At 47.1% G+C, this 26,752-nt stretch overlaps 3 protein-coding genes across 11 annotated transcripts in view; 1 reads left to right on the top strand and 2 right to left on the bottom strand.

Moving 5' to 3' along the window:
• The window catches only part of SLC7A1 (solute carrier family 7 member 1), a 62,979-nt gene extending 47,124 nt beyond the window's left edge, over positions 1–15,855 (bottom strand). For 6 of the 7 annotated variants that reach the window (XR_012158531.1, XR_012158538.1, XR_012158532.1 and 3 more), the window contains exon 1: positions 14,947–15,855. The gene's annotated coding sequence lies outside the window, so the exon portion shown is untranslated. Of the gene's footprint in view, positions 1–13,536; positions 13,605–14,946 lie in introns of all 7 variants that reach the window. The other variant, XM_073340947.1, reaches the window with a different exon arrangement.
• On the bottom strand, positions 7,995–12,070 carry LOC140910342 (uncharacterized). The gene is made up of 2 exons (XM_073341014.1): positions 9,145–12,070; positions 7,995–8,556 (listed from the first exon to the last, which is right to left on the bottom strand). The coding sequence occupies exons 1-2, from the start codon at positions 9,725–9,727 to the stop codon at positions 8,453–8,455; spliced, it is 687 nt and encodes a 228-aa protein (XP_073197115.1). The 5' UTR covers positions 9,728–12,070; the 3' UTR covers positions 7,995–8,452.
• Positions 14,328–23,916, top strand: LOC140910329 (uncharacterized). 3 transcript variants are annotated; one of them, XM_073340992.1, is made up of 3 exons: positions 14,328–15,478; positions 17,637–22,697; positions 23,286–23,916. In XM_073340992.1, the coding sequence occupies exons 2-3, from the start codon at positions 22,115–22,117 to the stop codon at positions 23,798–23,800; spliced, it is 1,098 nt and encodes a 365-aa protein (XP_073197093.1). In that variant the 5' UTR covers positions 14,328–15,478; positions 17,637–22,114; the 3' UTR covers positions 23,801–23,916. The 3 variants fall into 3 exon arrangements, with proteins under 3 accessions (XP_073197093.1, XP_073197101.1, XP_073197108.1); XM_073341000.1 differs by having other exon boundaries at positions 14,328–15,411; XM_073341007.1 differs by having other exon boundaries at positions 14,328–14,874.
• Positions 23,917–26,752: the final 2,836 nt, after the last annotated feature.

The raw sequence follows: 26,752 nt of genomic DNA on the forward strand, positions 1-26,752 counted from the left end.
TGCCCTGGCCCCACACGATGCCACTCCAGAAAGCAGCTGGCACGACGTCCCTGTGCAGCCCCTGGGGAAGGGGGGGCACAGGGCTCCACGTGCTGCCCTTGCCACACCTCCAGGTACCTCCCCCAAAGCTCCCATTGGCCACGGTTCCCTGTTCCCAGCCAATGAGAACTGCAGGGGGTGGTGCCTGGAGGCAAGGGCAACGCATGGAGCCCTCTGCCCCCACCCCCACCCCCGGGCCCCAGGAATGTGGCGCCGGCCACTTCTGAGAGCGGTGTGGGCCTGCAGCACCACAGGGGGCAATCCCGTGGGCCGGATCCAAAGCCCTGAGGGGCCGGATCTGGCCCACGAGCCGTAGTTTGCCAACCCCTGTAACGGAGAGTAAGAGGCAACCTTAATAATAGGGTCATAACTAGCACCCTCTATAACAAGAAAAAGATTCCTGGGAGATGGTGATTAAACCTGGACTTTTAGCCAATTGTGAGGGAGAAGTGTGAACTACTATTGCAGTGTTGTCATAGAAACCAGGCACGCAAGTTCCAAAGGCATCTTCTACAAACTTACCTGACAGTTCTGTTGGAGCTGTAGAAGAGAGGGTGTGTGCTCCAACTCACGAAGAAATTTGTGAGGGAAAAACTTAGACTGGCTAATAAGCCTCTAGGAAAGGAGGGTATAATACCAGCAGGCAAAAAACCCCAGAGGATGCTATAAAAGGAGCTTATAAAAAGCCTCTATGAAAGGAAGCAGAATACAAATATTCCTGTTATGCCAATGCAAGTGGCAGGCCAGATAGGGTAACCTCCCTGAAGAATGATCATAGCTGTCTTAGCTATTTCTAAAAGGCACTTATGTGGTATATAAGGAGGAGCACTACAGGGTGGGTTGAGAGACTGTTGTGCTATTTTAGTTTTACTTAAAGATCAGTAAGAGTTTATTTAGGACTTATTTTTCAGAGACGTTTCTGTATATAAAGTGCTTCCTTCTGTGGTAAGTGCACACTGCATTCACTTTCACATAGAATGAAATTCATAAGGCCATTTAAGTCCCACATAAAGCACAACCCAGCTAGTCCCCTAACTACATGTGTCAGGCCCATTGATACAATTAGCCATATTGAGCTTAGAGAAATGGAGGAAGCAATGATCATTCTGCAAATCCCGTCACCTGAAAACTCCTGCCTTGTTGCTCGGAGTGTAATAGGGTGGCCTTGCCAGGGACCATTCAAGATGAAAGTCCATTCTTCATGGCTACATCTCAGCCACATGAACCTTCTGCTGCTGTGAAGTTCGCCCAGCAACATAGGGACGGCGGACAGTGCAGCTGAACTGCTGCTGTTCCACCCAAAAGAAGAATAGGTGATGGCAAAGCATGAGTGCAGCAGGACCCGGCACACCCTATGGAAGTGGAGCTGGACTCCATGTTGACCAGCATAGAAGGGGATTAAAGGAAAGGCAGGGTCATGGTTAGTGTGTCTGAAATCATGCAGATCCAGGTCCACAAATCACCACCGAAGAGGGGTGTTAAGGTATTTAAAGCCTATGGACTGGGGTAGCAATTACAGAGGGGTTGTGACGCTGCCTTATTCCTTGTCATAAACTGGGAATGGATTCCATCCACCTACCCCCCATGTAGTTTATCAGTCAATTTCTTGTAATCTTTCTACAAGAGTCAGGTACACGGCACACACAGCCTTTCAATCATCTCTCCACATCACAGCACATAACAAAAGCTGCATCCCAGTTCCAACTCATCTGGAATACTGTGTGCAATTCTGGTCTCCCATGTTCAAGAAAGATTAATTCAAACTGGAACAAGTGCAGAGATGGGCTACTAGGATGATCGAGGAATGGAAAACTTACCTTATGAGAGGAGACTCAAAGAGCTTGTCTCCTTTAAGCCTAACCAAAAGAAGGCTGAGAGAAGGTATGATTGCTCTCTATAAATATATCAGAGGGATAAATACTGGGGAGGGAGAGGAGTTATTTAAATTAAGTGCCAATAGGCTTGAAATTAGATGAAGGTTTCTAACCATCAGACAAGTGAAGATCTGGAACAGCCTTCCAAGAGGAGCAGTGGGGACAAAAAACTAAACTTGCTTCAAGGCTGAGATTGATAAATGGAAGGCATGGTATGAGACTGCTATGAGACTGCCTATGAGACATGTGGCCCATCTGCAACTGCGAGCAACAAATATCTCCAATGGCCAGCAATGGAACACTGGATGGGGAGGCTCTGAGTTACTATAGAGAATTCTTTCTCAGGTGTCTGGCTGGTGGGTCTTGCCCAAATGCTTAGGGTCTAACTGATCACCATATTTGGGGTTGGGAAGGAATTCTCCCCCTGGTCAGATTGGCAGAAACCCTGGGGGTTTTTTGCATTCCTCTGCAGCATGGGGCACAGGTCGCCTGTAGGTTTAAACCAGTGTAATGGTGGATTCTCTGTAACTTGAAGTCTTTAAATCATGATTTGAAGATTTCAGTAACTCAGCCAGAGGTTATGGGTTATTACAGCAGTGGGTGGGTGAGGTTCTGTGGCCTGCAATGTGCAGGAAGTCAGACTAGATGATCATGATGGTCCCTTCTGGCCTTAAAGTCTTTGAGTCTAAATAATCACACTGCACTGCTGATGTGTTTCAATCCAGTCAGTGAGTTCTCATTAGGTTTAACATAATGTTACTGATACTTAAAAAATAAAGTGCTTTAGATTTTCCTGTGTCATTGATTTTTAGATTGAGGCTTCACATCTTTCCCCATGCCTGCATGCCAAGGGCCAGATTTATCAGTGGCCAACACTGCCTGTAAGTGCCTCTCATAGAATTCTCCTCATACAGGGACCGTCCCTAACAGATGAAGAGTCAGTGTGGCTGCCTCTGGGTGGTGACACAAAAGTCCAGGGTGCAGAAGCATGCCAAAGATGTTCCTAGAATGGCCAGGAACCTTTCTACACCCCAGTTATTCCCAGTTTCTACAACCTGAGGCTTCTCTAACCTGCACAAAGTGCTGAACCAGCCCCCAACACCTCCAGCATAGGGTACAGTGCAAAACCACCTTTGTCCCCCTCCCTCCTCCGCCCCCAGGATTTGGTAGCCTTTTGGTCCCACTTGGCACAGATGTAATTGACTCCACAAAGCACGGGGAAATCGAGTCTCAGGCCCTTGCCCTTTGGGTGACAGGACATTTGATTTTTATGCACTGCTGTGTTACCTTCACTGGCATTCAGGCAGCTGAATCACTGCATTTTTAAACCAAGCACAGATCTTATTTATTTGTTATGTTCTGCTCCGATTTAATGGGAGTTAATGTACTTAGAAATGTATTTAGAAAGCTCATTAAAGTCCCTCTGTCAGAAATTTTCTATGTAAGACCTCTACTTGTATAGTAATCAGGAAACTCTGAGGGGGTAAGGAGACTGTGAGATAATTGGTCCACTAAGTTTTCCTTTCCTCTGCAGTTCTTTATTATTAAATAGCGTGTGACCAGTAAGCAAAGCCCAAATGAAAGCCACACGGAGGAGCACTGAAATGATTTTATCTCTAGTGTCATGTATGCTCAAACTATAGAAGTTTGGGGAAAAATCCAGGGAGAATTACAGGATTCCGGAAGCAGAGGGGATGACTCAGTAAGCTAAACATGTGTGTGAAATAAGTAGGCCCTGTGTAATACAGATTAAAATCTCACCAGGATTATCTCACCAGGATTATCCCTCATTTTTAGGCCGGTAGATGAATTTGATGCAGTTTATGAAAGGGTTGCGTGTGGAGTAGTTTCTTCTATGAAACCCTAACTACTGAGATCCTGGCTGCTCTGGATAGTCATTGAACATCCCATGGCACTTTCTGTTCCAACAAGGCTTTATTCCACTATCATTGGCTAAAAATCCTCCCACCCCTTCCCTGCTTTATGGCTTCTGACTTCCATCCCAAGGCTGGCTGTATTTCAGTGATGCTGTATGTGTATCACTGCCCCAAAACTTCACTAATCCAGAGCAGAGGTTGCCCATCGCTGCCTCGTACCCTTCCAGATCATCAATTTCACTAATACTAGAACCTCTGAAAACTACAGCATACAGAGTTACATTGGTTCTGAGTGTGAGCACCTGATAAAGAGAGAAAACCACTGAATAGTCAAACTCCCAGGCTTGGAGGAGATTGGTCAATAATCACTCCCTCCTCTCCTTCCCCCTCCCCTCCAACCAGTTTGACAGAAGACAGAAATGGAGAAGGGCTGTTCACTGTTTTCTATCCCTATTGCATATTTAGCACTCCCTCTGTCTCATTCTTTAATCTGCATTAGTACATCTGACATTCTCCTGTTTTCATAAGCTTTGAATAGCTTTTTAAATATCACTTCCTGAAAGGGGCAGTGGATGTCAGACATTAGCTAAGATAATTACCAAGAGGGTGTTATCAGCTCGGGGAGGCTCAGAGTCACAGTTTGAGCTCCAGGTGTGTGCAAAAAAAAGTTACAAGAACTATACAATTTTGATGTAACATGATTTGTTATGGGGGCTGACTCTCAGGAACCCCTGGCTTGAACAACCTCACATTTGGACCACTTGCCTTATCTCAACTTTCCATCTGTCACAATAATTTTCAAGTCAATCCAAGTAAGCATGTGGATTTTAGAGCACTTAAAAAATCAGTTGTTCAATAGTAAGGCAAACTCAACCTTAACTATAGTGGTGCTACCATTCCACTCTAATAAAACCGAACTATGGCTGCTCTAATGTAAGTGTGTTGGAATGGACCAAAAGGGTGCACAGAACTCCTTCCTCTCTCACTGCTCCAGTGTAGAAAGCAGCCATAATTTGGTTACTTGCATGCTCCACATGCAGAGTATGGGCAGCTAACATTATTGGCAGGGCAGAATGACCTGTAGGGGGCATGTCTGGGCAGAGTGGGCCCCTAGCCATGCTATGCACTGTAGACAGCAAGCAGAGAGCCCACTGAGTTGGAGCCCTTCCAAATGGTATAATAGGGGCTTTCAATAGCATGCTTAATAATGCAGGTATACTACCTCTAAAGACTGATCCTTTTGAGGTGACCTTCTTTTCCTTTATCGGAGCCTTAACTTGGACCACAGTTTGTAAAGTGCTCTAGAATTCTTCCTCAGGGTATGTCTACACTAAGGAATAAGGTCGAATTTATAGAAGTCGGTTTTTTAGAAATCGGTTTTATATATTCGAGTGTGTGTGTCCCCACAGAAAATGCTCTAAGTGCATTAAGTGCATTAACTCGGCGGAGCGCTTCCACAGTGCCGAGGCTAGAGTCGACTTCCGGAGCGTTGCACTGTGGGTAGCTATCCCACAGTTCCCGCAGTCTCAGCTGCCCATTGGAATTCTGGGTTCAGATCCCAATGCCTGATGGGGCTAAAACATTGTCGCGGGTGGTTCTAGGTACATATCGTCAGGCCCCCGTTCCCTCCCTCCCTCCGTGAAAGCAATGGCAAACAATCGGGCATCTGAGAGTGCTGTCCAGAGCAGTCACAATGGAGCACTCTGATGGGGCTAAAATATTGTCGCGGGTGGTTCTGGGTACGTGTTGTCAGGCCCCCGTTCCCTCCCTCCCTCCGTGAAAGCAAGGGCAGACAATCATTTCGCGCCTTTTTTCCTGAGTTACCTGTGCAGACGCCATACCACGGCAAGCATGGAGCCCGCTCAGGTAACCGTCACCCTATGTCTCCTGGGTGCTGGCAGACGCGGTACGGCTTTGCTGCACAGTAGCAGCAACCCATTGCCTTCTGGCAGCAGACGGTGCAATACGATTGGTAGTCGTCCTCGTCGTGTCCGAGGTGCTCCTGGCCACGTCGGCTGGGAGCGCCTGGGCAGACAAGGGCGCAGGGACTAAATTTGGAGCGACTTTGACCAGGTCATTCTCTTTAGTCCTGCAGTCAGTCCTATTGAACCGTCTTATGGTGAGCGGGCAGGCGATACGGACTGCTAGCAGTCGTACTGTACCATCTTCTGCCAGGCAGGCAAGAGATGAGGATTGCTAGCAGTCGTATTGTACCATCTTCTGCCGAGCAGCCATGAGATGTGGATGGCATGCAGTCCTTCTGCATCGTCTGCTTCCAGCCAAAGATGTGAAAGATAGATGGAGTGGGTCAGAACAAGAAATAGACCAGATTTGTTTTGTACTCATTTGCCTCCTCCCCTGTCTAGATCACACTGCAGTCACTCACAGAGAAGGTGCAGCGAGGTAAATCTAGCCATGTATCAATCAGAGGCCAGGCTAACCTCCTTGTTCCAATAAGAACGATAACTTAGGTGCACCATTTCTTATTGGAACCCTCCGTGCAGTCCTGCCTGAAATACTCCTTGATGTACAGGCACACCCTTTGTTAATTTTAGCTCCCTGAAGCCAACCCTGTAAGCCGTATCGTCAGTCGCCCCTCCCTCCGTCAGAGCAACGGCAGACAATCGTTCCGCGCCTTTTTTCTGTGCGGACGCCATACCAAGGCAAGCATGGAGGCCGCTCAGCTCACTTTGGCAATTAGGAGCACATAAAACACCACACGCATTATCCAGCAGTATATTCAGCACCAGAACCTGGCAACGCGATACCGGGCGAGGAGGCGACGTCAGTGCGGTCATGTGAGTGATCAGGACATGGACACAGATTTCTCTGAAAGCATGGGCCCTGCCAATACATGCATCATGGTGCTAATGGGGCAGGTTCATGCTGTGGAACGCCGATTCTGGGCTCGGGAAACAAGCACAGACTGGTGGGACCGCATAGTGTTGCAGGTCTGGGACAATTCCCAGTGGCTGCGAAACTTTTGCATGCATAAGGGCACTTTCATGGAACTTTGTGACTTGCTTTCCCCTGCCCTGAAGCGCATGAATACCAAGATGAGAGCAGCCCTCACAGTTGAGAAGCGAGTGGCGATAGCCCTGTGGAAGCTTGCAACGCCAGACAGCTACCGGTCAGTTGGGAATCAATTTGGAGTGGGCAAATCTACTGTGGGGGCTGCTGTGATGCAAGTAGCTCACGCAATCAAAGATCTGCTGATATCAAGGGTAGTGACCCTGGGAAACGTGCAGGTCATAGTGGATGGCTTTGCTGCAATGGGATTCCCTAACTGTGGTGGGGCTATAGACGGAACCCATATCCCTATCTTGGCACCGAAGCACCAAGCCGCCGAGTACATAAAGTGCAAGGGGTACTTTTCGATAGTGCTGCAAGCTCTGGTGGATCACAAGGGACATTTCACCAACATCAACGTGGGATGGCCGGGAAAGGTGCATGATGCTCGCATCTTCAGGAACTCTGGTCTGTTTCAAAAGCTGCAGGAAGGGACTTTATTCCCAGACCAGAAAATAACTGTTGGGGATGTTGAAATGCCTATATGTATCCTTGGGGACCCAGCCTACCCCTTAATGCCATGGCTCATGAAGCCGTACACAGGCAGCCTGGACAGTAGTCAGGAGCTGTTCAACTACAGGCTGAGCAAGTGCAGAATGGTGGTAGAATGTGCATTTGGACGTTTAAAGGCGCGCTGGCGCAGTTTACTGACTCGCTTAGACCTCAGCGAAACCAATATTCCCACTGTGATTACTGCTTGCTGTGTGCTCCACAATATCTGTGAGAGTAAGGGGGAGACGTTTATGGCGGGGTGGGAGGTTGAGGCAAATCGCCTGGCTGCTGGTTACGCGCAGCCAGACACCAGGGCGGTTAGAAGAGCACAGGAGGGCGCGGTACGCATCAGAGAAGCTTTGAAAACCAGTTTCATGACTGGCCAGGCTACGGTGTGAAAGTTCTGTTTGTTTCTCCTTGATGAAACCCCCCGCCCCTTGGTTCACTCTACTTCCCTGTAAGCTAACCACCCGCCCCTCCTCCCTTCAATCACCGCTTGCAGAGGCAATAAAGTCATTGCTGCTTCACATTCATGCATTCGTTATTCATTCATCACACAAATAGGGAGATGACTACCAAGGTAGCCCAGGAGGGGTGGTGGAGGAGGGAAGGAAAATGCCACACAGCACTTTAATCACAGCACTTTTAAAAGTTTACAACTTTAAAATTTATTGAATGACAGCCTTCTTTTTTTTGGGCAATCCTCTGTGGTGGAGTGGCTGGTTGGCCGGAGGCCCCCCCACCGCGTTCTTGGGCGTCTGGGTGTGGAGGCTATGGAACTTGGGGAGGAGGGCGGTTGGTTACAGAGGGGCTGCAGTGGCAGTCTGTGCTCCAGCTGCCTTTGCTGCAGCTCAACCATACACTGGAGCATACTGGTTTGGTCCTGCAGCAGCCTCAGCATTGAATCCTGCCTCCTCTCATCACGCTGCCGCCACATTTGAGCTTCAGCCCTGTCTTCAGCCCGCCACTTACTCTCTTCAGCCTGCCACTTACTCTCTTCAGCCCGCCACCTCTCCTCCCGGTCATTTTGTGCTTTCCTGCACTCTGACATTATTTGCCTCCACGCATTCGTCTGTGCTCTGTCAGTGTGGGAGGACAGCATCAGCTCGGAGAACATTTCATCGCGAGTGCGTTTTTTTCTTTCTTTCTAAGCTTCACTAGCCTCTGGGAAGGAGAAGATCCTGTGATCATTGAAACACATGCAGCTGGTGGAGAAAAAAAGAGAGACAGCGGTATTTAAAAAGACACATTTTATAAAACAGTCGCTACACTCTTTCAGGGTAAACCTTGCTGTTAACATTACATACATAGCACATGTGCTTTCGTTACAAGGTCGCATTTTGCCTCCTCCCACCGCGTGACTACCCCCTCAACCTTCCCCCCTCCCTGTGGCTAACAGCGGGGAACATTTCTGTTAAGCCACAGGCAAACAGCCCAGCAGGAATGGGCTCCTCTGAGTGTCCCCTGAAGAAAAGCACTCTATTTCAACCAGGTGACCATGAATTATATCTCACTCTCTGGAGGATAACACAGAGAGATAAAGAACGGATGTTGTTTGAATGCCAGCAAACATACACTGCAATGCTTTGTTCTACAGTGATTCCCGAGTACGTGTTACTGGCCTGGAGTGGTAAAGTGTCCTACCATGAAGGACGCAATTAGGCTGCCCTCCCCAGAAACCTTTTGCAAAGGCTTTAGGACTACATCTAGGAGAACCGCAAATGCCAGGGCAAAGTAATCCTTTCACATGCTTGCTTTTAAACCATGTATAGTATTTTAAAAGGTACACTCACCAGAGGTCCCTTCTCCGCCTGCTGGGTCCAGGAGGCAGCCTTGGGTGGGTTCGGGGGGTACTGGCTCCAGGTCTAGGGTGAGAAACAGTTCCTGGCTGTCAGGAAAACCGGTTTCTCCGCTTGCTTGCTGTGAGCTATCTACAACCTCCTCTTCCTCATCATCTTCTTCGTCCCCAAAACCTGCTTCCGTATTGCCTCCATCTCCATTGAAGGAGTCAAACAACACGGCTGGGGTAGTGGTGGCTGAACCCCCTAAAATGGCATGCAGCTCATCATAGAAGCGGCATGTTTGGGGCTCTGACCCAGAGCGGCTGTTCGCCTCTCTGGTTTTCTGGTAGGCTTGCCTCAGCTCCTTCAGTTTCACGCGGCACTGCTTCGGGTCCCTGTTATGGCCTCTGTCCTTCATGCCCTGGGAGATTTTCACAAATGTTTTGGCATTTCGAAAACTGGAACGGAGTTCTGATAGCACGGATTCCTCTCCCCAAACAGCGATCAGATCCTGTACCTCCCGTTTGGTCCACGCTGGAGCTCTTTTGCGATTCTGGGACTCCATCATGGTCACCTGTGCTGATGAGCTCTGCATGGTCACCTGCAGCTTGCCACGCTGGCCAAACAGGAAATGAGATTCAAAAGTTCGCGATTCTTTTCCTGTCTACCTGGCCAGTGCATCTGAGTTGAGAGTGCTGTCCAGAGCGGTCAGAATGGAGCACTCTGAGATAGCTCCCGAAGGCCAATACCATCGAATTGTGTCCACAGTACCCCAAATTCGAGCCGGCAACGTCGATTTAAGCGCTAATCCACTTGTCAGGGGTGGAGTAAGGAAATCGATTTTAAGAGCCCTTTAAGTCGAAATAAAGGGCTTCATTGTGTGGACGGGTGCAGGTTTACATCGATTTAACGCTGCTAAATTCGACCTAAAGTCCTAGTGTAGACCGGGGCTCAGTGTTGAGAGATGGGTTAGAATTAGATGACCTCTTGAGGTCCCTTCTTGCCCTACATTTCTATTATGAGAGTCATTGTACAACACCATTAAACTTTATTCTGTTTGCATTCTGATTTTGCTTTCTAATTCGCTCTGTGGGAATCTAGTTCTTACAGTCTTATGTCTCCACCATGGAAGTTAATTTTGACTCATTCTAAAATGAAAGTCCAGTTATACAAGAGATGGACTCTGAAAAAGTTTAACTGATTTTCCATAACTCCTTTTACAATCCTGGCAGACTGCACATTGTCTGCTTTGCTATAATAAAACCTTACTCAGTCTTTTTGCTTCTATAGCAATCTACATTCACATCTGCCTACATCAATGGTTATTTCTGTGGAAGTCAGGTCTGGACAAAAGCCTGCTTCCTATCCCTTAAAAGTCACTCATTCAACTGTACTTAGTTTTGAGAACATGCTTTGACAATATTATCACTGGGCCTCTCACGTTACTGATGTGGAACTCCATGATAGAAATAAGTGAAATCACTTAGTACCCAATATTATCGGAGATGACTATATTTATATCCACAACAAGATAACATCCTCATCAACCAAATGATGTTTTATGAAGCAAGTACACATTTTCCTTGAGAAAAATTTGTCAAATGATGTTTTAAGACCAAAATAGTGTTCTTTTTTGCATTGTCATCAACGCCCACATTTTTCAAGGAAAACACCATTTAATTTTGTTTTATCTTTGTCATCATATTTTAAAACAGCAGATTTCAGCCAATATCTGGATATATTGTTGAGTTATATATTTCAACATACCTTCCTCCTAGAATCACCCCATTGGACATCCCGTCTTATCCCTACAGAGCAGTTATGCAGAATCAGATACTGAAGGCACTGTATGTCAGACATATACAATAAGTGCTAATACTATCAGAGCCTTTAAATGACAGCCAGTGGTAACATTTTAGTTTCATCCCAGGCTTTAGGGGGGGAAAGGAGGGGTTTAAAATAACCCTGGATAGTTTAAAACAAGATGAATTATTGGGAAAAAATGTTAATTACTGTTATCACCAAAAGTTTGGACCATGGGATGAAAATGAAAGCTGTTGCTGTATTTTGTTATTTTCTTGGAAGATAAGGCACGAAGAAAAGGATACTATCATCAGTTAGTGGTTCTACTAGAACAGTAAAGATCTTTCCACACCACAGCATTGTGCAGTCTGTTTATATACATATGTTAAAAAAAAAACTATTTCAGGAGTTTTTAGAGGGTTTCTAGAAGTCTTATTAGGAATCTTTTCTGTACTACTCCACCAGCAAGCCAAGTTCCTTCAATACCAGGGCTCAGAGAGAGCTATGAAAACCTCTAGCAACCACCACTTTAAATAGATTTTCTAGAAAACTAGCGCAGCCATAAAGCCACTGAGAGCACATCACTCTGAGAATCCACTCACTACAATGGCTACCCACAGACCGATCAATTTCAAAGTCTCAGGCTTCATCTTCAAGGCCCAGTCTATCCCACAGACCACATTTCTCCCAACAAGAATGCCTTCCTGCAACAGGGACATTCCTCAAGAACTACTAAACTATAACCCTCAAGGGGGAAAACTCATGGGAGTAGGTTCCCTCCTACACAAGGCTTTGGAACTCCCTACTGAAGAAGTATAAAGGACCACAGTCTCAATCCCTTTTACATAGGCCACTAAATAGTAGGTTAGATTTTAATAAGCAATGCGGAGATGGAAGACTCCATATTCTGTTACTAAAGCCATCAAATCCCATGTACTTAGAATAATTTTTAAAGATGCATAATACTATTAACGTTTCTAATTGGAACCCCTTAACAAGTAAGATAAGACCCACTTCCATAAAATAAACCCAGTCCTACAACTGACAAGTCCGTGAACCCAATTTTCAAATTCACAGTTGAGTCTCTTGCTTCTAATTAAAAAGAAAGGGAGTACTTGTGGCACCTTAGAGACTAACCAATTTATCTGAGCATGAGCTTTCGTGAGCTACAGCTCACTTCATCAGATGCATACCGTGGAAACTGCAGAAGACATTATATACACAGAGACCATGAAACAATACCTCCTCCCACCCCACTGTCCTGCTGGTAATAGCTTATCTAAAGTGATCATCAAGTTGGGCCATTTCCAGCACAAATCCAGGTTCTCTCACCCTCCGCCCCCCCCCCCCCCCACAAACTCACTCTCCTGCTGGTAATAGCCCATCCAAAGTGACCACTCATTTTAAAGAGAGTGGTCACTTTGGATGGGCTATTACCAGCAGGAGAGTGAGTTTGTGTGGGGGGGAGAGCGTGAGAAAACCTGGATTTGTGCTGGAAATGGCCCAACTTGATGATCACTTTAGATAAGCTATTACCAGCAGGACAGTGGGGTGGGAGGAGGTATTGTTTCATGGTCTCTGTGTATATAATGTCTTCTGCAGTTTCCACGGTATGCATCCGATGAAGTGAGCTGTAGCTCACGAAAGCTCATGCTCAAATAAATTGGTTAGTCTCTAAGGTGCCACAAGTACTCCTTTTCTTTTTGTGAATACAGACTAACACGGCTGTTACTCTGAAACCTTGCTTCTAATTCTTTCTCTCCATTATTCAATCACTGCATTAGCCATTTATATGAGCATATCAAGCCTGATTCACTGCTGCATACATTTCAGACAGATGGTTAATATACTTAGGTTTTCAATTGATCTTTTGATATCTTTTTCTTGGGACACAGAGGACCAGATGCTATGATCCATCCAAGCTGTACTCAGAGCAAAAGAAGGGGGGTGGGCAAAGGAGCCAGGAGAGGAATCAAAGATGGCTAGCTCCCAGATCCTCCAACAGGACCACTCTGGTATGTGAGAATCATCAGGGTGTAGATATAGTCCATGACGTTATCTCAGTCATATCCTCTATGCTGGGGGAAGGAAGGTACGGACTTAGGCTTTGTGTACTCTACACACCTTTTAGCGACGCGGTTGTGGCGCTGCAGCCGTGCCACTAAAAGGTGTGCAGTGCAGCTGCTGTTTGTCAGCAGGAAAGAGATTTCCCGCCGACAAAAAAATTCTACCCCCAACGAGCAGCGGTAGCTTTGTCGCAAAGCGCTGTTCCCACCAGCGCTTTTTGTTGGCAAAACTTTTGTCATTCGGGGGAGGGTGGGGTTTTTTCACACCCCTGAATGACAAATGTTTTGTCATTCTGTTTCCAGTGTAGACAAAGCCTTAGGTGCCACTACCATGGCTATATGCCACCTGATGACTTCCCAAAGCAAGGAAATCCTCAAGGGTCTAGAACAGCCCGATTTAGGTCTGTTTTGTCCCACTGAAGCAACACAAAGCAGCCGGCGCGGGGTTAAGGATTCCAGAGTTGCCAAAACGATGTTTTTCTCAAATTACTGATCAAAGACACAGCTGAGTAGAATATGTATGCAAAATAGTTACCCAGGTCTCAAACCAACAAACAAAAGGTTATCCACTTCTTTTTTGTGTGTGATGGTGTCAGCATCTACCTAAGTAGACAAAAACATTATTTTCACTAATCTTTGTTCAATTATAGTAATCTCAGGTGTTACTTGTGACAACAGCAGGTAAAAAATGTCAGACATAGTGTGATTTTTAAGTTGATGGTGTTCCTTTAAAAATTAAGCAACAAATAGCTGAATTCCAGCATCACCAAACTTCCCTTGCAATTGATAGAGAAAAGAAACATGGCATTGCAATCATGCTTGAATGATGTTAGGCAACTAAAGAGAACTAGCTACTTCAAGAAAAGGAAGCGACAGATTCTCCATGCATTCAACTAGAAAGTACTCACAGGACCTCCTTTCCAGTACGTGGCTTAATGGCTTTTACTCCACCACTCAGCTCGCACAGGGGGGTGAACAATGACAAAATGTGATTGATTGAAAAAAGTCACAAGGGAATCTGATCAAATTCACAAGTCCAGCTTCCCCTCACCTCTTACCCAAAAAGCGGGGGGAAAGCACCGGCCATAGCGGCCACTGTAGTCATTATTAGACTTCGCACGTGGGTTTGAGCGGATTCATCGGCCGCTTTTTTCTATTCTAATCAAGAGAGATTAGTTGCCTATAAACGTGGGATCTGATGCCTATAAATGTGGGATCGCCATTACCTCTGCTAAAGGCATGCCAGGCCACTTTCCTCCCACAAGCAGGTAGCTCGCCAGCTCTGACTTTTCATTCAGCGCCCCACCCCGCAAGCCAGGACAGCCAGTTACAAGCATCACTGCGAGGTGGGAGACGCTAGCAGCGTGGCACTACCTCGGCAAGGAGGAGAGGGCGATAAGCGGCGACTCATTACAACCAGAAGCACCATGTAAGGCGAGGTTCCCAGGACGCAGCCGTAGATCTGGCCGGCTGTCTCTGCATGTGGGGCGTGAGCAGGGATCTTGCTCCCCGGAAGCTCGTTGTAAGAGCGTTTTGGGGACAGGGAGGGGGGGTTAAGACCGTCTACAAGAGCGGACCCCCCCCCGCGCACTGACCGACTCAATGAAGCTGGCGCTGCTTCCTCTCGCCATAGTATAAATATTGCATCATGCACCATGCCGCGTAGTAAAATGGATCCCCGCGCTGCCAGAGTGAATTAAAGCAGCCCCCGCAGCGGGAGGACACCACATGCCTGCGGCAGGGCGAGCAGGCCAGCACCCCCGGGCGGATCACACGCGGGCACAGCAGCCGGGAGAGAGCCGCGTGGAGCCCGCACGGCCCTGGCTTCTCCGCATTAGCGCCAGCCCCGCCTGTCCCCGGGGCGCGCGGCAAGGTGAGGAGCAGGGGCGGCAGCAGCCCGCCCGGCCGCCCGCGGGGCAGAGCAAGGGCAGCGCATCACACTCACCCTGCCTGTGCCCGGCTGGAAGGGCGGCTGCAGCAGCAGATGGGCCAGGCTTGTGCCAAGGGCGCTGAGACCGGCGCAGGGGCCCGAGGGAGAGAGGCGCAGTCCCCGGCCGGCGCCCACAGGAAGAGGCGATGCAGGTGCTGCTGCGGGAGGGGGGCGGCTGCGTGCGGGGCGCACGGGCTTAGTTTCCGGCTCTCTGCACACCTCGCCTCCTGTCCGGTCCGCGGCAGCCCTGCTGGGTGGTAGGCTCGGCGGCTCCTCCTCCCTGGATGAAAGAGAAGGGGATGGGCGGGCTTGCGAAGAGCCGACCGGGGAGCCCCCTGCCTCCTCCCTTTTCGCAGACAGCAGCATTGTGGGAGCTCGGCTCACCTCCTGCGAGCGCCTCGCCGCCTGCCCGCCCGGGAAAAGACTGCGCGCAAAAGTACCAGGAGGCCGGAAGGGGGGCGCGCCTAGGAGTGGGGCTAAGTAAGGAGAGGGTCTCCGCCAGGGCTGGGAACAAAGGCCGGATCGGGCTGGTTAGCGCGGAGGCTAGGTAAGGGCCGGGGCTGGGCGGTCAGGGCTGAGGGCAGCGCTGTAGGGAGCAGGCACCGGGGTGTGAGCGCAGGCTCAGCCCGCGCATACAAAGGGATCCAGCCCGCGTGGCCCGGGCCGCCCCCCCGCCCCGCCTGCCTGTGCGCGCCTCGCCGGGCTGGGTGGGCTGCCGGCGCTGTCCGGATGTGCAGGGCGGGCTGCCAGCCGCGGGGAGCCGGGGTGGAGGGCAGGCGAGGACAGGTAATTGCATAACGTCTCCGCCTAATGGGGCCCCCGAGGGGCTTCTGCGGCCTGGCAGAGAGCTGGAGAAACGCAGAGAGCGAGGCTGCCCCTTTAGAAGGGCCACTGCCTGCATTTGAAAGATAAAAATGTAACCACCCCCCCTTCGATGGTGCCCCCCCCAGGAAAACTCATCTGCCACCAAAGCTACCTCCAAACCTCCCTGCAGCTATTAGCACCTGCTGAACACACACACGTACACACCCCCTCCCTTCCTCCCTCCAAAGCGTGTCTGTCTCATCAACAGAAGTTAATCTAATATATTACCTCCCCGACCTTATCTCTCTCTCGCACACATGCATTCTCTCCCACTCTCCTTCCCTTCTGCCTGCTGCCAGCTTCTGTTCTCCGCTCCAGGGGCCAAATTCTGCTCTCAGTTTTGTGTCCGCAGTCCCATTAACTGCAGTGAGGTGGTACATGGACAACTGGGAACAACTGACTGGACACAGTGCAATGCTGTGGCATAAGGGGCCAATGCAATTCTTGGCTGTATAAACCGGAAGTAGAGAGTAGGAGTTGGTGATTTTGTTTCGAAAGGGCATTGGTGAGATGGATATTCGAATACTTTGTTCATTTTGGGGTCCATAGTTTTAAATGGATGTTGTAAAGTTGGAGAAGATGCAGGAAAAAGTCACAAAAATGATTTGAGGGCTAGAGAACATGCCTTATAGTAAAAGCGGCAAAGAGTCCTGTGGCACCTTCTAGACTAACAGACGTATTGGAGCATAAACTTTCGTGGGTGAATACCCACTTCATCGGATGCATGTCTTACAGTGAGACACTTAAAGAGCTGGAGCTGGTTAGTTTACTGAAAAGATGATTGACAGTTGACTTGATTAGTGTCTAAGTACCTTCAGGGGGAGAAAATACCAGATATTAAAAGGCTCTTCAGTCTAGCAAAGGAAGGCATAACAAGAACCAATAGCTGGAAGCTGAAGCCGGATACTCAAATTAGAAATTGGTCCCAACGGTTAAAAGTATTGTGCCTAACTACCAAGGGAAGTGATTGATTCTCCATCTCTTCATGCCTTCTGATCAAGACTGATGCCTTTCTGGAAGTTATGCTTTAGTGAACACACAAGTGTTTGGGCTTAGTACAGGACTAACTGGTGAAATACGGGAGGTCTGACTAGATGATCTAATGGTCCCTTCTGGCCTTAAACTCTTTGAATCTATGAATTTGACCATGCCATTTTTATGATTGGCTACGGATTAGACTGAGCTGGTACGTGGTTGAATGAGCCTGTACTCAGTGGTATGCCATACGCTGGTGTTCCCATTTGTTTCTGCAGAATGTGAGCTTTCATTTACTGAAAAATATTAAATTTCTAACCTTTATGGCTGTTAAGAAACTCTTGGAATGTGGACTTGCTGTATGCACAAACAGCCTGAAACTGTAGCTCTGAAATGTGAATTGTACACATTAATTTCCAGGCGGTGTTAATTCAGAAGCCTAATGATGACAATTAAAATGTTGCCATTGTGAACAATTTCATCACCAATCACTTTAGCAAACAAACTGTCTGAAATCAATGGAGCTGTGTTGCCAATTTACACTAACTGAGGATCTCTGTTTTGAAAGTTCTTTGTCAAACAGAAAGCAAACAGCAAAAATATAATGCTTGCTTTAAAATCTTCTCTGTGCTTTGGGTCGCTGGTGCTGATTTAATCTGGAATGCCCCATTAAATGCATATAGAATAAATACCAGGAAAATCTGAATAATTTCATGAGAGTTCTGTTCTATAAAACAGGATAACAGAGCTTCTGATGGGATTCTGGCACCATAATGCAAAATGTTCCTATTTGATGATATACTAATTTAAAGCAATCCTTCCTCTCAAAATCTTTAACCTTCTCTTCTCGTGTCTGTCTCTCTCAGGTGGAGCAGCTCCCTTGGGAACACTACCCAAAAGCCCCCTTTGAAGAAGTACTCGAGTGACCATCTGTGAAGTGCTATCTGAGCAAATCATTCTGAAACCTGCTTGCACCTCCCCTTTTAAAGTGCTTCCTAAACTGCAATCCCACAATGTTAAGATGTTTACCTTTGGTGGGCAAAGTAGCTCGCTGTTGATTTTTCATTTATATTCGGCTACTTTTTATAAAGGAGTTCCAGTGTATGTAAAGCTACAGTCCATTTTGCTCCATATAGATCATTGTTACAAAGGACCAATTCACTTTCCTCACACACAACTCAGTGGGACTGGTCACATCAGTAAGGTTGGCAACGGCTTGAGAAAATAGCCCTCAATATAGACTTTTTAAGAAATGGTCTGAGAAATTCTCTTTTGTTGCAGGTTTCAGAGTAGTAGCCATGTTAGTCTATATCAGCAAAAAGAATGAGGAGTACCTGTGGCACCTTAGACTAACAAATTTATTTGGGCATAAGCTTTCGTGGGCTAAAACCCACTTCATCAGATGCATGCAGTGGAAAATACAGGAGGGAGAGAGAGAGAGAGATAGATCTCTCTCTCTAATATATATATAGAGAGAGAACATGAAAAAATGGGTGTTGCCATACCATCTCTAACAAAACTAATCAATTAAGGTGAGCTATTATCAGCAGGAGAAAAAAACTTTTGTAGTGATAATCAGGATGGCCCATTTCAAACAGCTGACAAGAAGATGTGAGTAACAGTAGGGGGGAAAAAGTCTTAATGCAAAAGAATAAATGGACACAAATCAGACGTCAAGAATCATAACATTCAAAAAACAGTCGGAGAACACTTCAACCTCCCTGATCACTCAATTACAGACTAAAAGTGGCAATTCTTCAACAAAAAAACTTCAAAAACAGACTCCAGCGAGAAACTGCAGAACTGGAATTAATTTGCAAACTGGACACCATTAAATTAGGCTTGAATAAAGAGTGGGAGTGGATGGGTCATTACACAAAGTAAAAACTATTTCTCCATGCTAATTTTTCCCCTACTGTTACTCACACCTTCTTGTCAACTGTTTGAAATGGGCCATCCTGATTATCACTACAAAAAAGTTTTTTTTCTCCTGCTGATAATAGCCCACCTTAATTAATTAGTCTCATTGAGTTGGTATGGCAACACTCTTTTTTTTTTTCATGGTGTGTGTCTGTCTGTCTGTCTTCCTACTGTATTTTCCACTGCATGCATCCGATGAAGAGAGCTGTAGCTCACGAAAGCTTATGCCCAAATAAATCTGTTAGTCTGTATCAGCAAAAAGAATGAGGAGTATTTGTGGCACCGTAGAGACTAACCCAGCTACCCCTCTGAAACCTGTCATAGTTTTACAAGTTCTTTTCTGTTCAGCCTTTGAAACAATGCTGTAGTGTTAATTTTGCACTGCAGGCTCTTGGGCAAGCTGTGGCAAACACCAGGAGAATACGATCTTTGCCTTAATCTCTCACTAGAGAGAGCAATTTTTGGTACACAGTTGCTTTCTGATAACCAGGCATTGCTGCTGGGGCTGAGATTTCTGAAAGAGGGTTTGCCTGCTTGCCCCTTGTGATGACCTTTGATCTAGGATTGCTGTAAGTGTGTAAATAAAACAAAATGCACTAGGAATATACCCAGACTCCATAACAATGATTTATCTTCCACTAGGAGACTGACTTGTAAGGCCCTGAAATCTGCTAACACTCAAATGAGGAGCAATATTATAAACCAGCTTTGGAATTTTTATTACATATGTACATAAGTTATTTCCTGCAGAGAAAAGGACTAGATGGGGCCAAACCCTGTGCGGAAGTACAACAGAGGAGAAGGCACAAGGGTTGGGATTTGAAAAAGCACTCAACTGCACAGGGCCCAGGCCCCACCTTAGTCCTTGCACTCCAGACCATACTAAATTTGGGAGAGTCTAATAGCAACAGCAGCTATAGCCTCTGTGGAAAATGCACACAAACATGCACACAAGCCAACAGATCTTGGCTAGAGCAAGGGAGTATACATTGCAACCCCATTAAAGGCTGTATCAATATCCACTGTTGTATGCATGTATCAGATCCAGAGCCATTGGTAAGGAACTACAACCTGAAAAGAGCCCAGGGGCTGCACCCCTCTTCCAGCTCGTGGGCTGGAGTTGTAGCTGTGGAGAGGCTACATTGCATCCCCACAGGCTTCCCATGGGTTGAAGGTTTGATTTCCATTCCCTCCACTACACCTTTGGAGTTCTCCGCACAAAGCCCGGTTACTCAGGCTTTGTGAGAGAAAGGCGAATTGCATCCTAGCAGCACTTTAAATCATCTCTACCTTTTTAATTGAAAGCGGAATCACTGATTTGTTTTAGTTACAGGTAAGATAAGTCCATCTATCTAAGCCTTTATACCACGCTCAACACCCTAATATTTGAGTGCTTGTACCCAATACATCAAATAAGCCTTTGATTTCATTTGTCTTTGTCCTGTCCCCTTGTTTCTTAGAAATAGAATCAGAGAAATGTAGGGCTCGAAGGGATCTCGAGAGGTCATCAAGTCCAACCCCCTGTGCTAAAGTAGGGCCCAGTAAACCTAGACCATCCCTGACAGGTGTTTGTCTAACCAGTTCTTAAAAACTTCCAATGATGGGGATTCCATAACCTTCCATGGAAGCCTATTTCAGAGCTTAATTACCCTTATAGTTACAAAGTTTTTAATATCTAACATAAATCTCCCTTGCGGATTAAGCCCATTACTTCTTGTCCTTCCTTCAGTGATCATGTAGAACAACTGAACACTCATCCTCTTTATAACAGCCTTTAATATATTTGAAGACTGTTAACAAGTCCCCCCTTTAGTCTTCTTTTCTCAAGACTAAACATGCCCTGTTTTTTTAACCTTTCCTCATAGGTCAGGTTTTCTAAACCTTTTATCATTTTTGTGGTTCTCTGGACTCTTTCCAATTTGTCCACATCTTTCCTAAAGTGTGGCACCCAAACCATGTGAGGCCTCACCAGTGCCAAGAAGGGTGGGACAGTTACCTCCCATGTCTTGCATATAACACTCTTGGTTAATACAGAGTGATATTAGCCTTTTTCATAACTACAACGTATTGCTGACTTCTATTCAATTTGTGATCCACTATAACCCCTCAAATCCTTTTCAGTGATACTACAGCTTAGCTAGGTGTTCCCCATTTTGAAATTATGCAATTGATTTTTTTCCTTCTTAAGTGTAGTATTTTGCACTTATCTTTTTTTTTAATTTCATCTTGTTGATTTTAAGCCAATTTTCCAATTTGTCATGTTTGTTTTGAATTCTAATCCTATCCTCTACAGCAGTAGTTCTCAACCAGGGGGTACACAGAGGTCTTCCAGGGGGTACATCAATTCATCTAGATAATTGCCTAGTTTTACAACAGACTACATAAAAAGTACTAGTGAAGTCAGTACAAACTAAATTTTCATAGACAATGACTTGTTTGTACTGCTCTGTATACTATACACTGAAAAGTAAGTACAATATTTATATTCCAATTGATTTATTTTTATATGGTAAAAATGAGAAAGGAAGCCATTTTTTAGTATTAGTGTGCTGTGACACTTCTGAATTTTTATGTCTGATTTTGTATGCAAGTAGTTTTTAAGTGAGGTGAAACTTGTGGGTATGCAGACAAATCAGACTCCTGAAAAGGGTACAGTAGTCTGGAAAGGTTGAGCCACTGCTCTAAAGTGCTTGCAACCCCGCCCAGGTTGGTGTCTTCTGAAAATTTTATAAGAATATTGTCCACTCCATTATCCAAGTCATTAATGAAAATATTAAATAGTATTGGACCCAGGACAGACCCTCCCAGTTTGACAGCAAACCACTGATAACTACTCTTTGAGTACGATTTTTCAACCAGTTGCGGACCCACCTTACAGTAATTTCATCAAGACCACATTTCCCTAGTTTGCTTATGAGAATGTCATGTTTCAAAAGCCTTTCTAAAATCAAGATATATCACATCTATTGGTTCCCTACTATCCACTGACAAAGAAGGAAATTTGGTTTGGAATGATTTGTTTTTGATAGGGTTATAAGGAAGAGCCAGCATGGCTCTATTATCCTCTAGCCCTGGTCTACACCAGGAATTTAGGTCGAATTTAGCAGCGTTAAATCGATGTAAACCTGCACCTGTCCACACAATGAAGCCCTTTATTTCGACTTAAAGGGCTCTTAAAATCGATTTCCTTACTCCACCCCTGACAAGTGGATTAGCGCTTAAATTGACGTTGCCGGCTCGAATTTGGGGTACTGTGGACACAATTCGATGGTATTGGCCTCCGGGAGCTATCCCAGAGTGCTCCATTCTGACCGCTCTGGACAGCACTCTCAACTCAGATGCACTGGCCAGGTAGACAGGAAAAGAACCGCGAACTTTTGAATCTCATTTCCTGTTTGGCCAGCGTGGCAAGCTGCAGGTGACCATGCAGAGCTCATCAGCACAGGTGACCATGATGGAGTCCCAGAATCGCAAAAGAACTCCAGCATGGACCGAACGGGAGGTACGGGATCTGATCGCTGTTTGGGGAGAGGAATCCGTGCTATCAGAACTCCGTTCCAGTTTTCGAAATGCCAAAACCTTTGTGAAAATCTCCCAGGGCATGAAGGACAGAGGCCATAACAGGGACCCGAAGCAGTGCCGCGTGAAACTGAAGGAGCTGAGGCAAGCCTACCAGAAAACCAGAGAGGCGAACAGCCGCTCTGGGTCAGAGCCCCAAACATGCCGCTCCTATGATGAGCTGCATGCCATTTTAGGGGGTTCAGCCACCACTACCCCAGCCGTGTTGTTTGACTCCTTCAATGGAGATGGAGACAATACGGAAGCAGGTTTTGGGGAAGAAGAAGATGATGAGGAGGAGGAGGTTGTAGATAGCTCACAGCAAGCAAGCGGAGAAACCGGTTTTCCCGACAGCCAGGAACTGTTTCTCACCCTAGACCTGGAGCCAGTACCCCCCGAACCCACCCAAGGCTGCCTCCTGGACCCAGCAGGCGGAGAAGGGACCTCTGGTGAGTGTACCTTTTAAAATACTATACATGGTTTAAAAGCAAGCATGTGAAAGGATTACTTTGCCCTGGCATTTGCGGTTCTCCTAGATGTAGTCCTAAAGCCTTTGCAAAAGGTTTCTGGGGAGGGCAGCCTTATTGCATCCTTCATGGTAGGACACTTTACCACTCCAGGCCAGTAACACGTACTCGGGAATCATTGTAGAACAAAGCATTGCAGTGTATGTTTGCTGGCATTCAAACAACATCCGTTCTTTATCTCTCTGTGTTATCCTCCGGAGAGTGAGATATAATTCATGGTCACCTGGTTGAAATAGAGTGCTTTTCTTCAGGGGACACTCAGAGGAGCCCATTCCTGCTGGGCTGTTTGCCTGTGGCTAAACAGAAATGTTCCCCACTGTTAGCCACAGGGAGGGGGGAAGGTTGAGGGGGTAGTCACGCGGTGGGAGGAGGCAAAATGCGACCTTGTAACGAAAGCACATGTGCTATGTATGTAATGTTAACAGCAAGGTTTACCCTGAAAGAGTGTAGCCACTGTTTTATAAAATGTGTCTTTTTAAATACCGCTGTCCCTTTTTTTTTCTCCACCAGCTGCATGTGTTTCAATGATCACAGGATCTTCTCCTTCCCAGAGGCTAGTGAAGCTTAGAAAGAAAAAAAAACGCACTCGCGATGAAATGTTGTCCGAGCTCATGCTGTCCTCCCACACTGACAGAGCACAGACGAATGCGTGGAGGCAAATAAAGTCAGAGTGCAGGAAAGCACAAAATGACCAGGAGGAGAGGTGGTGGGCTGAAGAGAGTAAGTGGCGGGCTGAAGCCAGGGCTGAAGCTCAAATGTGGCGGCAGCGTGATGAGAGGAGGCAGGATTCAATACTGAGGCTGCTGCAGGACCAAACCAGTATGCTCCAGTGTATGGTTGAGCTGCAGCAAAGGCAGCTGGAGCACAGACTGCCACTGCAGCCCCACTGTAACCAACCGCCCTCCTCCCCAAGTTCCATAGCTTCCACACCCAGATGCCCAAGAACACGGTGGGGGGGCCTCCGGCCAACCAGCCACTCCACCACAGAGGATTGCCCCAAAAAAAAGAAGGCTGTCATTCAATAAATTTTAAAGTTGTAAACTTTTAAAGTGCTGTGTGGCATTTTCCTTCCCTCCTCCACCACCCCTCCTGGGCTACCTTGGTAGTCATCCCCCTATTTGTGTGATGAATGAATAAAGAATGCATGAATGTGAAGCAACAATGACTTTATTGCCTCTGCAAGCGGTGATTGAGGGGAGGAGGGGCGGGTGGTTAGCTTACAGGGAAGTAGAGTGAACCAAGGGGCGGGGGGGTTCATCAAGGAGAAACAAACAGAACTTTCACACCGTAGCCTGGCCAGTCATGAAACTGGTTTTCAAAGCTTCTCTGATGCGTACCGCGCCCTCCTGTGCTCTTCTAACCGCCCTGGTGTCTGGCTGCGCGTAACCAGCAGCCAGGCGATTTGCCTCAACCTCCCACCCCGCCATAAACGTCTCCCCCTTACTCTCACAGATATTGTGGAGCACACAGCAAGCAGTAATCACAGTGGGAATATTGGTTTCGCTGAGGTCTAAGCGAGTCAGTAAACTGCGCCAGCGCGCCTTTAAACGTCCAAATGCACATTCTACCACCATTCTGCACTTGCTCAGCCTGTAGTTGAACAGCTCCTGACTAGTGTCCAGGCTGCCTGTGTACGGCTTCATGAGCCATGGCATTAAGGGGTAGGCTGGGTCCCCAAGGATACATACAGGCATTTCAACATCCCCAACAGTTATTTTCTGGTCTGGGAATAAAGTCCCTTCCTGCAGCTTTTGAAACAGACCAGAGTTCCTGAAGATGCGAGCATCATGCACCTTTCCCAGCCATCCCACGTTGATGTTGGTGAAATGTCCCTTGTGATCCACCAGAGCTTGCAGCACTATCGAAAAGTACCCCTTGCGCTTTATGTACTCGGCGGCTTGGTGCTCCGGTGCCAAGATAGGGATATGGGTTCCGTCTATAGCCCCACCACAGTTAGGGAATCCCATTGCAGCAAAGCCATCCACTATGACCTGCACATTTCCCAGGGTCACTACCCTTGATATCAGCAGATCTTTGATTGCGTGGGCTACTTGCATCACAGCAGCCCCCACAGTAGATTTGCCCACTCCAAATTGATTCCCAACTGACCGGTAGCTGTCTGGCGTTGCAAGCTTCCACAGGGCTATTGCCACTCGCTTCTCAACTGTGAGGGCTGCTCTCATCTTGGTATTCATGCGCTTCAGGGCAGGGGAAAGCAAGTCACAAAGTTCCATGAAAGTGCCCTTACGTATGCAAAAGTTTCGCAGCCACTGGGAATTGTCCCAGACCTGCAACATTATGCGGTCCCACCAGTCTGTGCTTGTTTCCCGAGCCCAGAATCGGCGTTCCACAGCATGAACCTGCCCCATTAGCACCATGATGCATGCATTGGCAGGGCCTATTATTTCAGAGAAATCTGTGTCCATGTCCTGATCACTCACGTGACCGCGCTGACATCGCCTCCTCGCCCGGTATCGCTTTGCCAGGTTCTAGTGCTGCATATACTGCTGGATAATGCGTGTGGTGTTTAATGTTCTCCTAATTGCCAAAGTGAGCTGAGCGGACTCCATGCTTGCCTTGGTATGGCGTCCGCACAGAAAAAAGGTGCGGAACGATTGTCTGCCGTTGCTCTGACGGAGGGAGGGGTGACTGACGACACGGCTTACAGGGTTGGCTTCAGGGAGCTAAAATCAACAAAGGGGGTGTCTTTACATCAAGGAGTATTTCAGGCAGGACTTCACGAAGGGTTCCAATAAGAAATGGTGCACCTAAGTTATCGTTCTTATTGGAACAAGAAGGTTAGCCTGGCCTCTGATTGATACATGGCTAGATTTACCTCGCTGCACTTCTCTGTGAGTGACTGCAGTGTGATCTAGAAGAATGAGTCCCCTAGACAGGGGAGCGGGGGAAGCAAATGAGTACAAAACAAATCTGGTCTATTTCTTGTTTTGATCCACTCCATCTATCTTTTACATCTTTGGCTGGCAGCAGACGGTGCAGAAGGACTGCATGCCATCCACATCTCATGGCTGCTCGGCAGAAGATGGTACAGTACGACTGCTAGCAGTCCGTATCGCCTGCCCGCTCACCATAAGATGGTTCAATAGGACTGACTGCAGGACTAAAGAGAATGACCTGGTCAAGTCACTCCAAATTTAGTCCCTGCGCCCATGTCTGCCCAGGCGCTCCTGATCGACCTCACAGAGGCGACCAGGAGCACCTCGGACATGACGATGATGGCTACCAGTCGTACTGTACCGTCTGCTACCACAAGGCAAGGGGTTGCTGCTACTGTGTAGCAATGCCGTACCGCGTCTGCTGGCACCCAGGAGACATGGGGTGACGGTTACCTGAGCGGGCTCCATGCTTGCAGTGTTATGGCGTCTGCACAGGTAACTCAGGAAAAAAGGCGCGAAATGATTGTCTGCCCTTGCTTTCACGGAGGGATGGAGGGAACGGGGGCCTGACGATATGTATCCAGAACCACCCGCGACAATGTTTTAGCCCCATCAGGCATTGGGATCTCAACCCAGAATTCCAATGGGCAGCGGAGACTGCGGGAACTGTGGGATAGCTACCCACAGTGCAACGCTCCGGAAGTCGACTCTAGCCTCGGTACTGTGGAAGCGCTCCGCCGAGTTAATGCACTTAATGCACTTAGAGCATTTTCTGTGGGGACACACACACTCGAATATATAAAACCGATTTCTAAAAAACCGACTTCTATAAATTCGACCTTATTCCGTAGTGTAGACATACCCCTAGGTGCTTACCTAAACTGATAGTTTAATAATTTGTTCCGCTATCTTTTTAGGTATCAAAGTTAGGATGACCAGTCTATAATTCCCCAGGTCTTTTTTGTTCCCATTTTTAAAGATAGATACCATGTTTGTCCTTTTCCAGCCCTCTTGAGTTAGGTGTTTTTATTTTACCTCTCTCCAAGCTAGCAACCCTTGTAGAAATAACCTCTCGCAAAT

The sequence above is a fragment of the Lepidochelys kempii genome, chromosome 1 (assembly GCF_965140265.1).
Source record: "Lepidochelys kempii isolate rLepKem1 chromosome 1, rLepKem1.hap2, whole genome shotgun sequence".
Lineage (NCBI taxonomy): Eukaryota > Metazoa > Chordata > Testudines > Cheloniidae > Lepidochelys > Lepidochelys kempii.

Coding starts and splice junctions, on each gene's coding strand:
- LOC140910342 (XM_073341014.1), bottom strand. CDS start 9,727: ATGCAGAGCTCATCAGCACAGGTGACCATGATGGAGTCCCAGAATCGC. Junction 8,557..9,144: donor AGGCGGAGAAGGGACCTCTG/GTGAGTGTACCT, acceptor TTTCTCCACCAG/CTGCATGTGTTTCAATGATC.
- LOC140910329 (XM_073340992.1), top strand. CDS start 22,115: ATGCAGAGCTCATCAGCACAGGTGACCATGATGGAGTCCCAGAATCGC. Junction 22,698..23,285: donor AGGCGGAGAAGGGACCTCTG/GTGAGTGTACCT, acceptor TTTCTCCACCAG/CTGCATGTGTTTCAATGATC.